General features: G+C 50.2%; 1 protein-coding gene across 1 annotated transcript in view; it reads left to right on the top strand.

Moving 5' to 3' along the window:
* LOC130478392 (heparan-alpha-glucosaminide N-acetyltransferase-like) overlaps positions 1–16,637 on the top strand; it is a 158,905-nt gene that overhangs the window by 14,077 nt on the left and 128,191 nt on the right. Inside the window, exon 5 of the mRNA XM_056850533.1 lies at positions 6,048–6,208. Within this exon, the coding sequence (XP_056706511.1) occupies positions 6,048–6,208 (161 nt within the window). The remainder of the gene's footprint in view (positions 1–6,047; positions 6,209–16,637) is intronic.

Raw genomic sequence — 16,637 nt, 5'->3', positions numbered from 1 at the left:
CCTTTTTATTTCGGGTTTCAGTTAACTTTATTAAAATACAATTCGGTCAAGTGCCCTCTTTTGACTGCCTTCTTTGCATCTTCTCTATACCTTCCCAGATAATATTCAAACCCTCTCCCTCTGTTAAATCATATTAATCAAATAATTTAATGCATTCTTTCTGGCTCATTTTCATTTTGAAATGGGAACATTGACAATTGCCACTGTATATTCTTCAGCTTTTTGAAAGGAGCCCATTCCATAATCAAGAACATGGTCTGAATATATTTTATTTTAATTATTATTAGATTTTTATCCCGCCCCTCCCTGGCCAAGGCCGGACTCGGGGCGGCTCACTTTCAATGTAGAAACAATCATAATATAATTCTATTTAAAACCATACATCATAATACGTAGTAAGTCACCACTGAAATCTCTAATAAAATCCACAATTTAGTATCCAGAGGCACCATTCAAAACTGTTTATAAACCCTTTCATCAGGAGGAGGAAAAGGAGGAGGAGGGTTGGTTTTTATATGCCAACTTTCTCTACCACTTAAGGAAGGATCAAAGCATCTTACAAGCGACTATAAGTCACTTTGAGACTCCTTAAAGGTAGAGAAAAGTGGAGTATAAAAACTCCATCATCATCATCTCCTTCATCATCATCATCATCAACAACAACAACCAGCTGGTCTGCCGCCATTGTGCAGTGTCTGATCCTTATCCATTCATGATGTTAAAATAAAAAAAAAAAGATTCCAACTGGGGGAATAGTGAATTACTAGCTGAAGTTGGCCTCCTCAAGGGCGAGTATTGGAGGAGCCATTTCTTCCGACGTTGTGTTCAAATGCCAACTTTGGCCTTGCACGATCAGTAGAAGGCTGCTAGGGGGTTGCAACAGCTCAGAGCTGTTAGGATACAGTCCAAAGATGCAATTTCCACAAGTGCAAGGGGAAATACACACAGCCAGAGATTTCTTTGTGGTTTTTCTCTAGTAGAGCTCTCTCAGATTATAGGCATGCAGCTGAGAGCCATTATGGTGTTTAAGAGCGGTGGGTTGGAGCAGTGGACTCTAATCTGGAGAACCAAGTTTATTCCCCACTTCTCCACATGAGTGGCGGATTCTGATCTGGAGAACCGGGTTGGTTTCCCCCACTCCTATGCATGAAACCCGCTGGGTGACCTTGGGCTAGTCACAGCTCTCTTAGAGCTCTCTCAGCCCCACCTACCTCACAGGGTGTCTGTTGTGGGGAGTGGAAGGTAATTGTAAGCCGGTTTGATTCTTCCTTAAGTGGTAGAGGAAGTTCGTATATAAAAACCAACTCTTCTTAAAAAAAGTAATGAGCCATGCCATCTCACATCAGCTATGGGAGTTGCTGCAATAGTCAATTCCTCTACAGGTAGAGTATCCCTTATTTGGACATCCCATATCCGGACTGATCCAAAAACTGGACCCTTCAAGCCGGCATGCAGGCAGATCCGTGCTGCCTGCTTTCAATCTTTCCTCTCATCTACAAAAATAAAATACAGTGTATGGTGCATCATAGGTGGAGACTGAAAGCGAGCCATTGTTAGTTTGTTGTTGCTCTTGTTTAACAGCCGACACAGGTATTCTGGCGAGATAGTTACACCTTTGCTTTCTGATGGTTCAGTGGACACAAAATTATTTAAAATATTGTTTAAAATTACATTCAGGCTATGTGTATGAAGTGTATATAAAACATAAATGAATTTGGGTCCCATCCCCAAGATATCTCATTATGTATGTGGAAAAATTCCCAAATATTTCAATATATGGAAAGATTTGAAATATGGAACACTTCTGGTCCCAAGCAGTCCAGAAAAGGGATACTCAATCTCTCTGTGTGTGTGTATTAATAAACATGTATTTTAGGCCTGTGAGATAAAAAATGTGAGTTAACTTCTTAACTAGCGTCTCTCCATCCTTATTTATCTCTTCTCAAGGGAAGTGTCTAAAGTCAAAAATAAGATTTTATTATATGTACTAGGGTTATCAGGTCCCCCATGGCCACCAGAGGGGAATTGGGGGAGGGATAGGTTAGCCAGATCCAGGTTGGGAGACCCCTGGACCATTTATGCATGGCTTTTTCCTCACATTCCCCCCACTGAATACTTTGGGGCTTGCTTTGATTACGCTTGCATTTGCTGACCCTCAGAGGTCGCCTCGCTCTCCCCGTGTGTTTCCGCATGATTTGCCCATGTTTTCTGGATTTGTGTTTAGCCAGTGTTGTGTATGTAAATAGTTAGGTGGGTAAGCAGGGGAAGATCTAGGAGCTTGAGTCCCAGACTAAGGCTCCTAAACCCTGCTCGCGCTATTGGCCCAAGCCAGCGTGCCCCATTGGCCCTAAGCCGGGTCGCGCCATTGGCGACCCAGGGGTTGTTCCCCCCTATCATGGATTGGGGGGGAGTGGCTGCAAACGGCCAGGGGGGGAATATAAGCAGGGCCATTTTACACAGTTCTCAATTCTGTTCTGTACTTCAATAAACATGTTGTGTTGGAACTCCGTCTCGACCTCGTGCTGCCGTTCCACCTCGGAGACCAGGAACCGGGCGAGTCCGCCGCCGACTTCCTTGCCGCCCTCCGACCGCTGGCCCGGTTCTGCGAGTTCCGAACCTCAACGACTCCCTCCTCGACAGGTTCGTCTTCGGCCTCCGGAGCGAGAAGGTGCGCCGCCGTCTCATCGCAAGAAAGGACATAACCCTCACGGTGGCCGTTGAGGAGGCCACTGCTGCTGAGGCCTCCGCCAGGGCTGACCGGGAGAGCAGCCGGAGCTCCGTGCCTCCGACGCCGGCGACCACCCACCACGAAAGTGCCAGCGAGGAGGAATGCGACGTGGACGCCCACAAAATGTCCGCTCGTCCACGCCGGTCGCAGGCCCCCGTGGCTCGCCCATGCGCCAGCTGTGGCGACCAGCACGATCATCGTTCCTGCCGTTTCCGTGACGCCAACTGCCGGGTGTGCGGCCGCTCCGGCCACATCGCCAAGGTCTGCCGCTTGGCAAAGAAGGGCCGCCCTGTGGGCCCGGCCGGTAAAGATGGCCCATCCACGACCTGGTCAACGACGAGCACGCTGCCCTGTGCCATTGCCGCCACGACTCGCACCTGCACAGCATCACCCTCCACAAAGTACACGAAGTGGAGGTCTGTCTCCGTAGAAATCGGAGGCGCCCCCTGAGAGATGGAGGTGGACTCGGCCCTCTCCATTATCTCGATGGTCACGTTCTGCAACCTGGGCCGCCGCGCCTCCCTCCCCAAGCTGCAGCCGACCGGCATCCTTATTTCGGGCTACCAGCTACGTCGGGTTCCGGTCTGGGGTGAGGCCCACATGCCCGTCCAATTTCAGGGTCGTTCCTCTCGCCTCCGCCTCATTGTGGTCGACGGTCCCCGCGCCAGCCTCCTGGGCCTCGAATGGTTCCTGGCCCTTGGGATCCATCTGGCGGGCATCCACCGCATCAGCCAGCCCACACTCGACTCCATCTGGACTGAGTTCGAGGATGTCTGGAAGGGTCCGCTGGGCTGCTACAAGGGGCCGCCAGTTCGCCTGCACGTCGACCCCACCGCTACCCCCATCCGCCTCAAGCCACGACGGGTCCCCTTCACACTCAAGGACCGCATCAATGCCGAGCTCGACCGGCTCGTTGCGCAGGGCGTCCTGGTGCCTGTGCCCAACGCTCCATGGGAGACCCCGATTGTGACGCCCTTGAAGGCCAACGGGGAGGTCTGCATCTGCGCGGACTACAAGTGTACCCTGAACAAGGCTCTGCAGCCTCATGCCTACCTGGTCCTGTGGTCAGCCATCTCCTGGCCTCCCTTGCAGGGGGCTGGGTCTTCGCCAAGGTGGACCTTGCCCAGGCGTACCAGCAGCTTCCGTTGGACCCGGAGTTGGCCGTGGCCCAGACCATAGTAATGCTCCGGGGCGCTTTCAGGGTGCCTCGGCTGCAGTTTGGGGTCAGCACGGCCCCGGGCATCTTCCAGAACTTGCTGGAAGACCTCCTCAAGGGCCAGCCGGGTGTCGTCCCCTACTTTGATGACGTCCTCATCGCCGCCGGCTCTGAGGGAGAGCTCCTGGAGCATGTCCGCCGGGTGCTCCGCTGTTTCCGGGATGCCGGCCTCACAGTGAAGTGGGAGAAGTGCCAGCTCTTCACGCCTGCCATCCGGGGATCGTGCGCATGAAGGCCCTGGCATGGAGCTATGTGTGGTGGCTGGGCATTGACACCGCCGTGGAGGAATGGGTCAAGTGCTGCCGTCCCTGCCCAGAGTCCCGTCCTGAGATGCAGCACATGCCGACCCAGCACTGGGAGTCAATTCGGCACCCTGGTCCCACATCCACATAGACTTCGCGGGACCGTTCCAGGGCAAGACGTTCCTTGTTGTCGTGGACTCCTTCTCCAAATGGCTGGAGGTTGTAGCCATCTCCATGACCTCCCGGGTGGTTGTCCGGGTGCTGCGACAGCTCTTTGCAACGCACGGGCTGCCGGACACGGTGGTCTCGAACAACGGGGCACAATTCATGTGGGCAGAATTCCAGGAATTGTGGGCCGAATTCCAGGAATGGCGAACAACCTGATCCGTCATGTGACCTCCGCTCCATTCCACCCTGCCACCAACAGACAGGCCGAGTGCATGGTGCGCACAACCAAGGACGCGTTGGGCCGCCTCAGCAGGGGTGAATGGGACGCGAAGCTGGTGAATTCCCTCCTGGCTCAACACACCACCCCCAACTCTGCGACCTGTAAGAGCCCCGCTGAGCTTCTCATGGGCCGCCGGCCCAAGACCGCACTCGACTGGCTGCACCCAGACTTGGTGCCCGAGTGCCTGACCCACAGGGACATAACCGCCACCCCCAGGTTGTCGAGCAGGACGATCCGGTCTACGCCCCCAATTATGGGATGGGACCAGCCTGGCTTCCGGCTACCGTGCAAGAAGCCACCGGTCTGGTCTCCTACAGGGTTGCCACCCCCGAGGGTTGCGTCTTAAGGTGGAACATCGACCAGTTGCACAACCGGCCGGCCGACGACCCCAACCTCGCCTCCACCGCGGAAGTTCCAGCGTCCTCCCAAGCGCCGGAGCCAGTAGCACCAGCAGAGGCCGAACAGGACGGGGAGCGTCCGCCAGCCTGCCCCTCCGAAGAGCTGTCAGACACCACCGTTTCCGCCGCCAGCGCAACCGAGCCGACCGCCGCTCCAGTAGCTGCTCCTGTGCCTGCAACGCTGGTTCCAGCTCCGCGGAGGTCGCAGTGAGTACAAACATGACCAAGCCACCTCAAAGACTTTGTGTGCTCTTGTAGTGTTCAGACTTAGGGGGGAGGGGTGTTGTGTATGTAAATAGGTGGGTAAGCAGGGGAAGATCTAGGAGCTTGAGTCCCAGACTAAGGCTCCTAAACCCTGCTCGCGCTATTGGCCCAAGCCAGCGCGCCCCATTGGCCCTAAGCCAGGTCGCGCCATTGGCGACTCAGGGGTTGTTCCCCCCTATCACGGATCAGGGGGGGAGTGGCCGCAAGCGGCCAGAGGGGAATATAAGCAGGGCCATTTTACACAGTTCTCAGTTCTGTTCTGTACTTCAATAAATGCGTTGTGTTGGAACTCCGTCTCAACCTCGTGTGTCCTCCCCACACGGACTTTAACAGCCAGCATCCAGAAAACGCAGGGGAAACATGCGGAAACACCCGGGGAGAGCAAGGCGACCTCTGACAGTCAGAAAATGCAAGCACAATCAAAGCAAGGCCCCAAAGTAGTCGGTGGGGTAACCACAAGGAAACAACCATGCATAAATGGCTCTGGAGATTTGGGGGTGGAGCCTGGGGAGGACATAGAGCCTCTATGGGTACAGTGCCATAGAGTCCACCCTCCAGAGCATCCATTTCCTCTGGGGAAACTGACCTCTATAGTTGGGAGATGAGCTGTCATGCCAGGGGATCCCCAGGCCCCTTCTGAAGGCTGGCATCCCTATATGTGGCCTCCCATGGATTGGAATCAAAAGCTTAAAAAGAAAATTAATGAATGTACTGTTCAAGCCATGTTTTGACACAGGACTTTGATGTTTAGGTTTGTTTTCATCATCGGCACATCAGTTGTGCTGGCTTTCCAAGTGATGATGAAAAGAGGAGTGAGCCGTATGCAGCTTGTGCGTAAATTAACCTGGAGGACCGTGGTCTTATTTCTGATAGGAGTCTGCTTCCTGAACTATGGACCAGTGGATGGTCCGTGTAAGTATATTTTCTCTTCTGCTTTCGGTCTTCTATCTACCATTGTTACAACCATGAAAGGCACTGTGGCTTTCACTGGAGGCTCTATTTTTCTACCAAAGAATCTGAAACCGGCCCATTAAGCCACTGAGGGATGCCTACCCATTTTAGGACCTTGGTTTGGGGTGCTAACAAAACCAAGAAAAAATTCAAATGAGTCTGTAATAGCAGATTCCTACAGTGTGAGGATCCGTCCCTGAGGCCCTCGCCTATCTACCCCGCGGCCTGGCCAACTCGACCCGGAGGGGGCTTCCTTGGCCTCAGAATGGGCTTTTCAAGAGAAGGCCTTTCCCTCCTCTTCAGCCCCGCGGGTGGTCTCTGCTCCACCGAGCCACCTGCTCCACAGTAGACTGTCTCCGCCGCTTCCTCCCTGGCCTCCACCCCCTCCTGGTCATATAGGCTAGGCCCCTTAGGTTCCGCCCCTCTCCCCTCCTCCTCCTGATGGGCAGGGGCCCCACCAGTCATCCCCTGCCAGCGCTGTTGGACCGCCCGCCCTCTCCGGGGGACCGCGGCCCTGCCCCGGCTGATCGGCGGTACCCGCTCCGCCCCTTCCGCTCCATCCCGACCGCCCTGCAGCCCCTGCTCCTCCTGGCCCCTGCTCTGCCGGGGAAGACCGGCGCAGTGTCAGGACCTCCAACAGGGCCCTCGGAGGCGGCGCCCCATGGTCCCTGCCGCTGCTGGGTGGCGATGCTTCGTGCCCCCGCCCTCCCAGTCGGGATGGCACCTCTTCCGGGGCCTCTGGGGGCCGCAGCCCAGCCGGTCCCGTCCCCTTGCGGGCCCTGCCATGGCCGGGCAACGTCGCGCCGCCTGGCCCCAACCCCTCCGGCCCGGACAACAAGCCCTCTGGGGTAGGCATGAGCCGTGGGACGGCCGGCCCCACCCCTCCGACCTGAGCCGGCTGTGACTCCTGCCCAGTAAGTAGGCAGCCAGGCAGTCCCACGACTGGGGCTTGCCCGGGTGCGGGACATACAGCATCTCTGAGATCTTTTATGCATGGCTGTTTCACTCGCCGTCGCCCCTCCAATGACTTTGGGTGTTTGGATTATGCATGCCGTTTCTGACCATCAGAGGTCGCCTCGCTCTCCCCCTGCGTTCCCCCACGTTTTGCCCACATTTTTAGAGACCTATTTTATCTCAAATTTGAAAACGCGGGCAGAATGCAGAAGGAGAGCGAGGCGACCTCTGACAGTCAGAAAGGGCATGCATAATCCATACAAAGATCCGAAGTCATTGGAAGGGTGACGGCGAGTGAAACAGCCATGCCTAAAAGACCTAATTGAAAGACAACCTTTATTTACTTCATTACCCCACCTTTTGAATTGATACTCAAGATAGACTGCAAAATATAATTAACTCTATGGCACTTCTCCAAGGAACATTCCCTCTCGGACCTTTCTGCATATAGATAGACTTAATAGGATTGCCACTTCCAGGTTGGGAAATTCCTGGAGACTGGTGGGGTGGAGTCTGCAGAGGGTGGGGTTTGGGGAGGGACTTCAACAGGATACAATGTCACAGAGTACACCCTCCAAAGCAGCCATTTTCTCCAGGGGAACTGATCTCTGTTGCCTGGAGATCAAGTGTAATCCCGAGAGATCTCCAGTCACGACTTGTAGGTTGGCAACCCTACCATTTACATGCAAGAATAATGAAGGGTAAACAAGTAACTATTGTGCAAAAGACACTTGCAAGCTTTCTTAAGTACTAACTGACTATAAATTTAGAATTACACTGTGATTAGAGTAATCACAGCAACCTTGACAACAGGTCACTACTGTTAACCCAATATTGCAAACGGGAGGTTGGGAGAATAAAGGCATCCAAGGGAGGAGAGAGGGCCGTGGCTCAGTGGAATAGCCTCTGCTTGGCATGCAGAAGGTCCCAGGTTAAATTCCTGGCATCTCCAATTAAAGGGACCAGGCAAGTAGGTGATGGGAAAGACCTCAGCCTGAGTCCCTGGAGAGCCGCTGCCGTAGACAACACTGACTTGGATGGAGCAAGGGTCTGATTCAGTATAAGGCTGCTTCATGTGTTCATGTTGTAATAAAATACCCAGTACTGTAGGAAGGAGGACTCTTGACCCCCCCCCAGATGGGTGGGCCAAGTTTTGTGTCCTCTTGAAGATAATCAGTATCAGATGAGCTTGTGGGACGAATCTCGACAGCCTCTCTAAGCCAAATCTGTCATTTTGGTCTTTTATGTATGGCTGTTTCACTCACTGTCACCCCTCCAATGACTTCAGGTCTTTGTGTGTATTATGCATGCCGTTTCCGACCGCCAGAGGTCGCCTCGCTCTCCCCCTGCCTTTCCCCACGTCTTGCCCACATTTTGAGGGATCTGTTTTATCTCGAATTTAAAAACGCAGGCAAAACGCAAGGAAAGGCAGGGGGAGAGCAAGGTGATCTCTGACAGTCAGAAATGGCATGCATAATCCACACAAAGACCCGAAGTCAACGGAGGAGTGACAGTGAGGGAAACAGCCATGCATAAAAGACATTTGACTGCTGTGACAAGCTTGCCCAGGATGGGAAGAAACAGTTTCTATTCGTGCTGAGTAGTCCAAGCATGAAATGCCAGGAGGGAGGAGCTGTGGGAGATGCCTTGGCTCAGTGGTAGAGCACCTGCTTGGCATGCAGAAGGTCCCAGATTCAATCCCCAACATCTCCAGTTAAAACAGTGGTTCTCAACCTTCCTAATGCCGCGACCCTTTAATACAGTTCCTCATGTTGTGGTGACCCCCAACCATAAAATTATTTTCGTTGCTACTTCATACCTGTAATTTTGCTATTGTTATGAATCGTAATGTAAATATCTGATATGCAGGATGTGTTTTCATCACATAGGGAGACATTTTAGATGTTACGTTAGGTTTGCGTAAGGCAGCTAATTGTGCTCATGAACATTCAGCAATTCAGGGGAACCATATGCTCCGCCTGGGATCATTGGAGAAGCCAATACAGTAAATAAAAACAAAATACACCAGTAGGAAAGAAACACCCAACCCAAATTCGTTCACAATCAAAATCTCCCTGCCCTTGGAAGGAGTGAGCCGTGAAGAAGGTGAGCTGTGACTCACGAAAGCCCATATACCCTGCCACAAATGTTGTTAGTCTTTAAGGTGCTAGATTCTTGCTCTTTTCTACTGCTACAGACAGACCCATCCCAATCTATCTCCTTGGAAGTTTTGCAAACGCACAAAGCTGCCTTCTACTGAATCAGATCCTCAGTATTGTCCACTCAGACTGGAAGCGGCTCTCCAGGGTCTTAGGTCAAGGCCTTTCACATCACCGAAATTCTGATCCTTTACCTCAGCTGTTTCCTAACTGTGCTCCATGGAGCACTTGGTGCTCCGCAAAACATCTCCTAGTGCTCCGTGAAGAGACTGGAAAGAAAAATGCTACTGTCATTGCTAGGTGAAAATTAATGACTAATTTCTCTCCTGAAAAGTACTCCATGATGCAAAAGGTTTGGGAACCACTGCTTTAACTGAAGATGCCGGGGATTGAACCTGGGACCTTCTGCATGCCAAGCAGATGCTCTACCACTGAGCCATGTTTTGCTCTTCCTTCCTGAAGTACCGAGACTTTGAACAGAATGTCCTAGGGGTTGCAACGTCCCCTTTTGTGAATGCTGCCATCGCCCCCCACCCCCAAAGGCAGTTTTCAACGCAGAAACTGCGGCAGGGAAGAGAAGGCAGAAACCAAGCACAAAAGCTGAGCCCGACCTAAGCCTCTCTCACAGAGCCCGCAACGGCTCCCCCTCAGACAATAGACCCTGGGGAGGGGGAGGAAACGCCGGAGGGCTCCAATTTGCCCATCTGAGCCGCCTCAGAGGGCGAAACTCGTCCCCAGCGTCCCCAGCACAGAGCAGCCTCCCGTCCCCCACGCTGCGTGAGGAAGAAGCCACCGCAGCTCCCGCCAACTGCGCGGGAGGGGATGAGGGAGGGAAGGGGAGGAAGGAAAGTTGGCCTCACGTGACGTGGCGTGGCCAATGGCGAGGTGGGTTTCGGGCCTGGTGGGGCGGGAGGGGGAAAGAGTGAGAGAGCAAGTTGCTGACTGAGGGGGCTTCCTCCCTTTCCTCGTCTGGGGAGCCTGAGAAGGGGGGGTGGGAGGGGAAGAGCCCTGCGCGGGATCTGAGGGAGTTTTCCGATGGTCTTAGACGACCCCCGTGAAAGGGTCGTTTGACCCCCAAAGGGGTCGCGACCCACAGGTTGAGAACCGCTGAGTTAAAAGGACCAGGCAGTAGCTGATCTGAAAGACCTCAGCCCAAGACTCGGGAGACCCGCTGCCAATACTGACCTGGATGGACCAAGGGTCTGAATCATTTAGGGTTGCCAGCTTTGGGTTGGGAAATACCTGGAGATTTCGGGGGTGGAGCCTGTGGAGGGTGGGGCTTGGGGAGGGGAGGGACTTCAATGCCATAGAGTCCAATTGTCAAAGCAGCCATTTTCTCCAGGTGAACTAATCCCTGTCACCTGGAGATCAGTCGTAATAGCAGGGGATGTTGGCAACCTGGAGGTTGGCAACCTTAGATTCATTATAAGGCAGCTTCATATCAAAGGACAAGTGGTGAAAGGATAAAATGTTATCAAAGGTGTGCCTTCCTCTTCTCAAGATCTTTAGTCCAACAGTTATGGCGGAAGCCTCGGCAAAGGTTCTCGTTTGTTCTGCTAAAAAACCCAGCATCCTACAAATGGCAGCAAACTGCAATTTTGCATTTACCAGCAAAACCACTAGTTATTGCCCATGAAAACTGCAGCCGCTGTTGCCAGGCAAGTGTCAAGGCTGTTAGCATTTTTCTGCTTCCAGCAAAAATGGCTTGCTAATTTAGTTTGGCAAAACAGAGAGGGACTGTTAGTGACAATAATCGGATCTGGAGACTTTTAGAAACACACAATTACCAGGCCAGAGGTGTCTCGTTTCGACTGTCTCCCGATGGCAAATCCCGTAAGCTCGGCAAACATTTGGGAAAGCCTGAAGAGGTTGTGTGTGTGTGTGTGTGTGTGTGTGCACGCGTGTCATTTATTTATCAAAATGCTTTCTTCTCTCTGTCTCTTGGCTGTTACGCGCAGCATCCATTTTCCAGCAGAAACCAAAGACAGCTCTTTTTATAGAGCCCCAGGGAAGGAAGAGAAATGAGAAGGAACTAAGTTCTTGGCACTTAGATTGGATATGTTTGCGATCCCCCCCCCCCGAGATCTCTTTGCTTCCACTCCAGATGTTGAGAACTCATGAAGCTGTTGTGATATTAGCTTCCAAATCCTGAGTTTGTTTGTTTTTTAAGGCCATTTTGCTCCTTAATGTCATTGTTTTGATTCGGCAGTTCAGTGTGGTTATGTGTCTCTCTAATAAGGTTGCCAGCTTCTCAGTTGTGGCCCCCACCTAATGTAGGGTTGCCAACCTCCAGGTGGTGGCTGGAGATCTCCTGCTATTACTAGGGTTGTCAATCTCCAGGTACTGAAGGAGAAAAAAGACACCTCTGTACTATTATCAGGAGGATGAGAAAACCAGTACAGGAGCAATGCTGCTAACAATGCCAATATATTATAGCTACATATACACTTTACAGTATGTGGTAATGAAACCACCAACAACACATACATTCAGTACAACAGTGGATGTACAAAATTTCCACAGCTCATTTGAATTCCATCTGGTATCAGATAAGTCCTTTGAAGTAATTATCTTAGTCTTTTCTCAAAACAGATGCTGCAAGATGAACAGTCAAGGAGGATACGATCGTTTCGGAGCACAAGGGCTCAGTTCTTCATCAGTTCTTCAAAAGATGCAATGCATGCAATCCTGTATCAGCATCCATGATATCAGGTTTCAAAGAATAACCTTTTCCAGAATAAAGTGCATAATACTTCCCCAGAGGGGTAAGATGCTGAGTTCTTACCCCTCTGGGGAAGTATTATGCACTTTATTCTGGAAAAGGTTATTCTTTGAAACCTGATATCATGGATGCTGATACAGGATTGCATGCATTGCATCTTTTGAAGAACTGATGAAGAACTGAGCCCTTGTGCTCCGAAACGATCGTATTCTCCTTGACTGTTCATCTTGCAGCATCTGTTTTGAGAAAAGACTAAGATAATTACTAGGGCTGTTGAATTCAAAAAAATTCGGTATAGTTCGGATTCGGCCGAATTCAGCCCGTTTAGATTCGGGATATGCCGAAGTCCGAACTCCCCCACTTCGGATCCGTTCAATTTGGTGGGAATTCAAAGTTCGGAAAAAAAATTGGCCGAATAAAGCCATTAAAAACACAATCGCGCCTTTCCGCGGCTCTGGGGGGGGCATTTTTGGGGTTAGAGGTCCCAAACTTTCGGCAGAGCTTCAAAGGACGTTTATTGAAAGACTCCCCAAGTTTTGTAAAGATTGGGTCAGGGGGGGCTGAGATATGGGCCCTGAAAGGGGTCCCCCCCACCCTTAATGTGCATCTCTCAGCAGAGCTTGCCGCCCACGCACAAAGCTCCCAGCCCCGACATAAGCTGAGAAATTTCCAAAGCAACTGCAAAACAACTGCAAAACAACACAACCTTGTTAAACAACACCTTTGCAACACACAACTGAAACCTCCCCCCTCAAACCAGGGAGCGAGAGACTCGAGGGGGAACACACACCCCAGGCAGAACCGACGAAAGCCCCCTTTGGCTTCCCCCCCACCCACAGAAACTGCTCCCTCCCCACACACACACAGACTCTGCTTTCCCCCCCCACACACACACATACACAGGAGAAAAATTATAGATTAAAGCCCCCAAAGGGGTCTTACTGTGGCTGTCTTCTGTTCCATCAAGAGGGGCTGAAGAGGACTTGTAATCCAAGATGATTCCAATTAGGCACGGGACGTTTTGCTCTGGAGATGCACAGGATCGGCTGATCCATTCATCCCAATAGGGAAAAGGGGAAAGGGGAAAGGGGAAAGCCCATATTTCGGGACCCCCTGACCCAATGTTCAGAAAACTTGGGGGGTATCTTAAGAACACTGGTCTGAAACTCCGCTCAAAGTTTGGGATCTGCACCCCCAAAAATGCGCCCCCTGCAGCCATGGAAAGAGAAAAGGGGGGGCGATATTTCTGCCCCCACTGAACCCATCTTTACAAAACTTGGGTAGTATCTTAAGAATAATTGACTGAAACTCCGCTCAAAGTTTGGGATCTGCACCCCAAAAATGCGCCCTCTGCAGCCATGGAAAGAAAAAGGGGGGGAGCCCATATCTCGGGACCCCCTGACCCAATGTTTACAAAACTTGGGGGTATCTTAAGAAGCTTCATCTGAAGCTCCAGTTAAAGTTTTGTGTCTGTACCCCAAAAAATACGCCCCCTGCAGCCACAGAAAGGAGCGAATGTGCACAAGCACCCCCCACACACACACGAGGATTTCGCGCTCTCTCTCTCTCTCCCTGGCCGGGCCGCACATCAGCTGATTCCTCCAGTACTCAATCCTGACTGATTGGCCAGAAGAAGACCCAGCTTGGCCACCGATTGGCCGGGGGAGGAGAATGCTGCTTACTGACGGTTATGCTGCTTACTGACGGCCCCGAATTTGCCGAATTTATTCGCGAACTCCCGAACTCGCTGAATTCGCCCCCCCCCCGGTTGCCCGCCAGTTTTGAGTTCGGTTCCTCCCGAACTAAAAACCACCGAATCAGGGGAAATTCGGCTGATTTTCAGTTCGGGCCGAACCGAATCAACAGCCCTAATAATTACTTCAAAGGACTTATTTGATACTTACCAGATGGAATTCAAATGAGCTGTGGAAATTTTGTACATTCACTGTTGTACTGAATGTATGTGTTGTTGGTGGTTTCATTAGCACATACTGTAAAGTGTATATGTAGCTATAATATATTGGCATTGTTAGCAGCATTGCTCCTGTACTGGTTTTCTCAATCTCCAGGTACTAGCTGGAGATCTCCTGCTATTACAACCCATCTCCAGCCGATACAGATCAGTTCCCCTGGAGAAAATGGCTGCTTTGGCAATTGGACTCTATGGCATCGAAGTCCCTCCCCTCCCCAAACCCCACCATCCTTAGGCTCCACCCCAAAAACCTCCTGTCAGTAGCAAAGAGGGACCTGGCAACCCTAGCTATTACAACTGATCTCCAAGTGACAGAGATCAGTTCACTAGGAGAAAATGGCTTGCTTTGGAAAGTGGATTCTATGTAGAGTTGCCAGGTCACTCTTCACTACTGGCAGGAGATTTGGGGGGTGGAGCCTGAAGAGGATGGGGTTTGGGGAGGGGACGGACTTCAGTGCCATAGCAGCCATTTTCTCCAGGTGAACTGATCTCTATCAGCTGGAGTTCAGTTGTAATAGCAGGAGATCTCCAGCTAGTACCTGGAGGTTAAGGGAACAAACAGCACCACAGCTCAGTTCAAGAGAAACTATTGTGTAATAATCATAACATAAAAAACTCAAAGCAAACACTCAAATATGGAGACAGTTCGGAACCCAAAGTATAAAGAGCAGGGGTGTGTCCACAGGTGAGTTCCAATTAGAAACACAGTAGGTGAGAAGACCAGCTGTCTCACTGTCGGGTATCCTCCCGAGATTCCAAAGAAAATTAACGCAGGTTACTTCACCGTATTCCAAATAACGAAAAATTATGAATGTCCACAATAAATGTTCAAATTGAAACGATCTTTCCGGATAGTGGAATCGTTTCGCAGTCAATCGCTTCTTCAGTCAAGGTCTTTGTATTTTTCCGGGTACAGCGTCCTCTGCAATGAATAATATAACCCCACAAATTCTAATAATACAGAAATTCAATAATTGTACAAATGTATACAATAGAACCTATATATATATATATCTATATGCGTATGTATCTCTTACCCAGAGGTGACCAGCGACCCATAGGGCTTCTTATTATCTCTGATAGCTGGTATCAAGTCACACTTGGACCCTCATTATAACTGAAATAGTCTGCCTGCACAGCTGAAACGGATTATAGCCTTAAAGGAAGCTTGTCAAATCAAACTCACTATTGAGTCCTAAAGGTGCTAAAGATTTAAATAAATGGATGTATCTCATCTCCTGTTGGTGTAAAATCTTCATGATATCTTGGTGTTGATATGGGCGAGGTCTATATTGCCATAGGGCAAAAAACAGAATATCATTTTCAGAGTGGCCCTGTTGGATGTAATGCTCAGTGAGCGGAGCCTCCAGAGTTTTTGAACGGATCCTTGTTCTATGCTCACTGATACGTATTTTTAATTGTCGGGAGGTGGAGCCTATGTAAATTTTTAAACAGGGACATAAGACCGCGTATATAACATTTTTAGAAAGACAATTAGTAAATTGCTGTAAAGAATATTTAAAATTAAAACTGGAGGAACTGACCTCCTTGATAGGCAAGCTATACGGGCACATAGCACACGTGCCGCATTTGTGGTGTCCCTGGATATTAACCCTAGGAAGGCTCCTGATGCTGTCGGTTCGAACCAAAAAATTCCGTATAGATTTGGTCTTCCTCAGACCAAAAATAGGTGGTTTAGAGCAGCCTGGAATGTTAAACAAGACGTGCCAGTGGCGTCTAATGATGCGTTGAAGTTCATGTGTAAGATGATTAAATTGTAAGGAGGCAAATACCCCCTTAAATTGCTCATCCGAGTGTGAGGAAGATTCCAAAAGCCCCTTTCTGTCTTTGTCTCTCACTCTGTCCAGTGCTGGAGCCAGAACAGAGTCTTCGTAACCCCTGCGCTTAAGCACACCACAAAGCTCCCGTGCTGCCGGGTGAAAGTCCGAAGGGAACGTAGAGTTCCGTTTAAGCCTTAGAAGCTGGCTGTATGGTAGATTGCGGCGCAGGTGCAGAGGATGATTCGAAGTAAAATGCAGACCTGCGCCCACATCTGTGGGTTTACGATAGGGCTTTACAGCAATGGTATCCTCCAGGGTCCTAAAGACCCACAGGTCTAAAAATGCAACGGCTTGTTTGTCACATGAACCAGTAAACTTAAGATTAGAATTCAACGAATTGAGGGTCCTAGACACAATGTCAAAAGAATCACCAGAATCTAATATACAAAATAAATCATCAATATAACGAAAATAATAAAGAATATGCCTTGAATAAACAATTATTTAGTGTTTACTATACTTCAGCTCGCATGATGGATATGTTTAGTTATTCTTCCGTAGATAAAGATAGGATTTTTAAAATGTTACCTAAGAAAACTTATGTACAAAAATCACCTAATGCAGATATGACTAAAGTTTGGAACGCTTTAAAACGTAAAGTGAGATCAGAATCCCATGCTGTGACATTATCAGAATATATTAACAACAATATCATTCCTAGGGGACTTAGGGTCCAGAAGTCTCCTGCCATGTATAAAATGGATAAGGAATTCAATAGCAAATGGATAGCCATATTGAATAA

The sequence above is a fragment of the Euleptes europaea genome, chromosome 5 (assembly GCF_029931775.1).
Source record: "Euleptes europaea isolate rEulEur1 chromosome 5, rEulEur1.hap1, whole genome shotgun sequence".
NCBI classification, from domain to species: domain Eukaryota; kingdom Metazoa; phylum Chordata; class Lepidosauria; order Squamata; family Sphaerodactylidae; genus Euleptes; species Euleptes europaea.
This window is presented reverse-complemented; position numbering and strand designations above follow the sequence as displayed.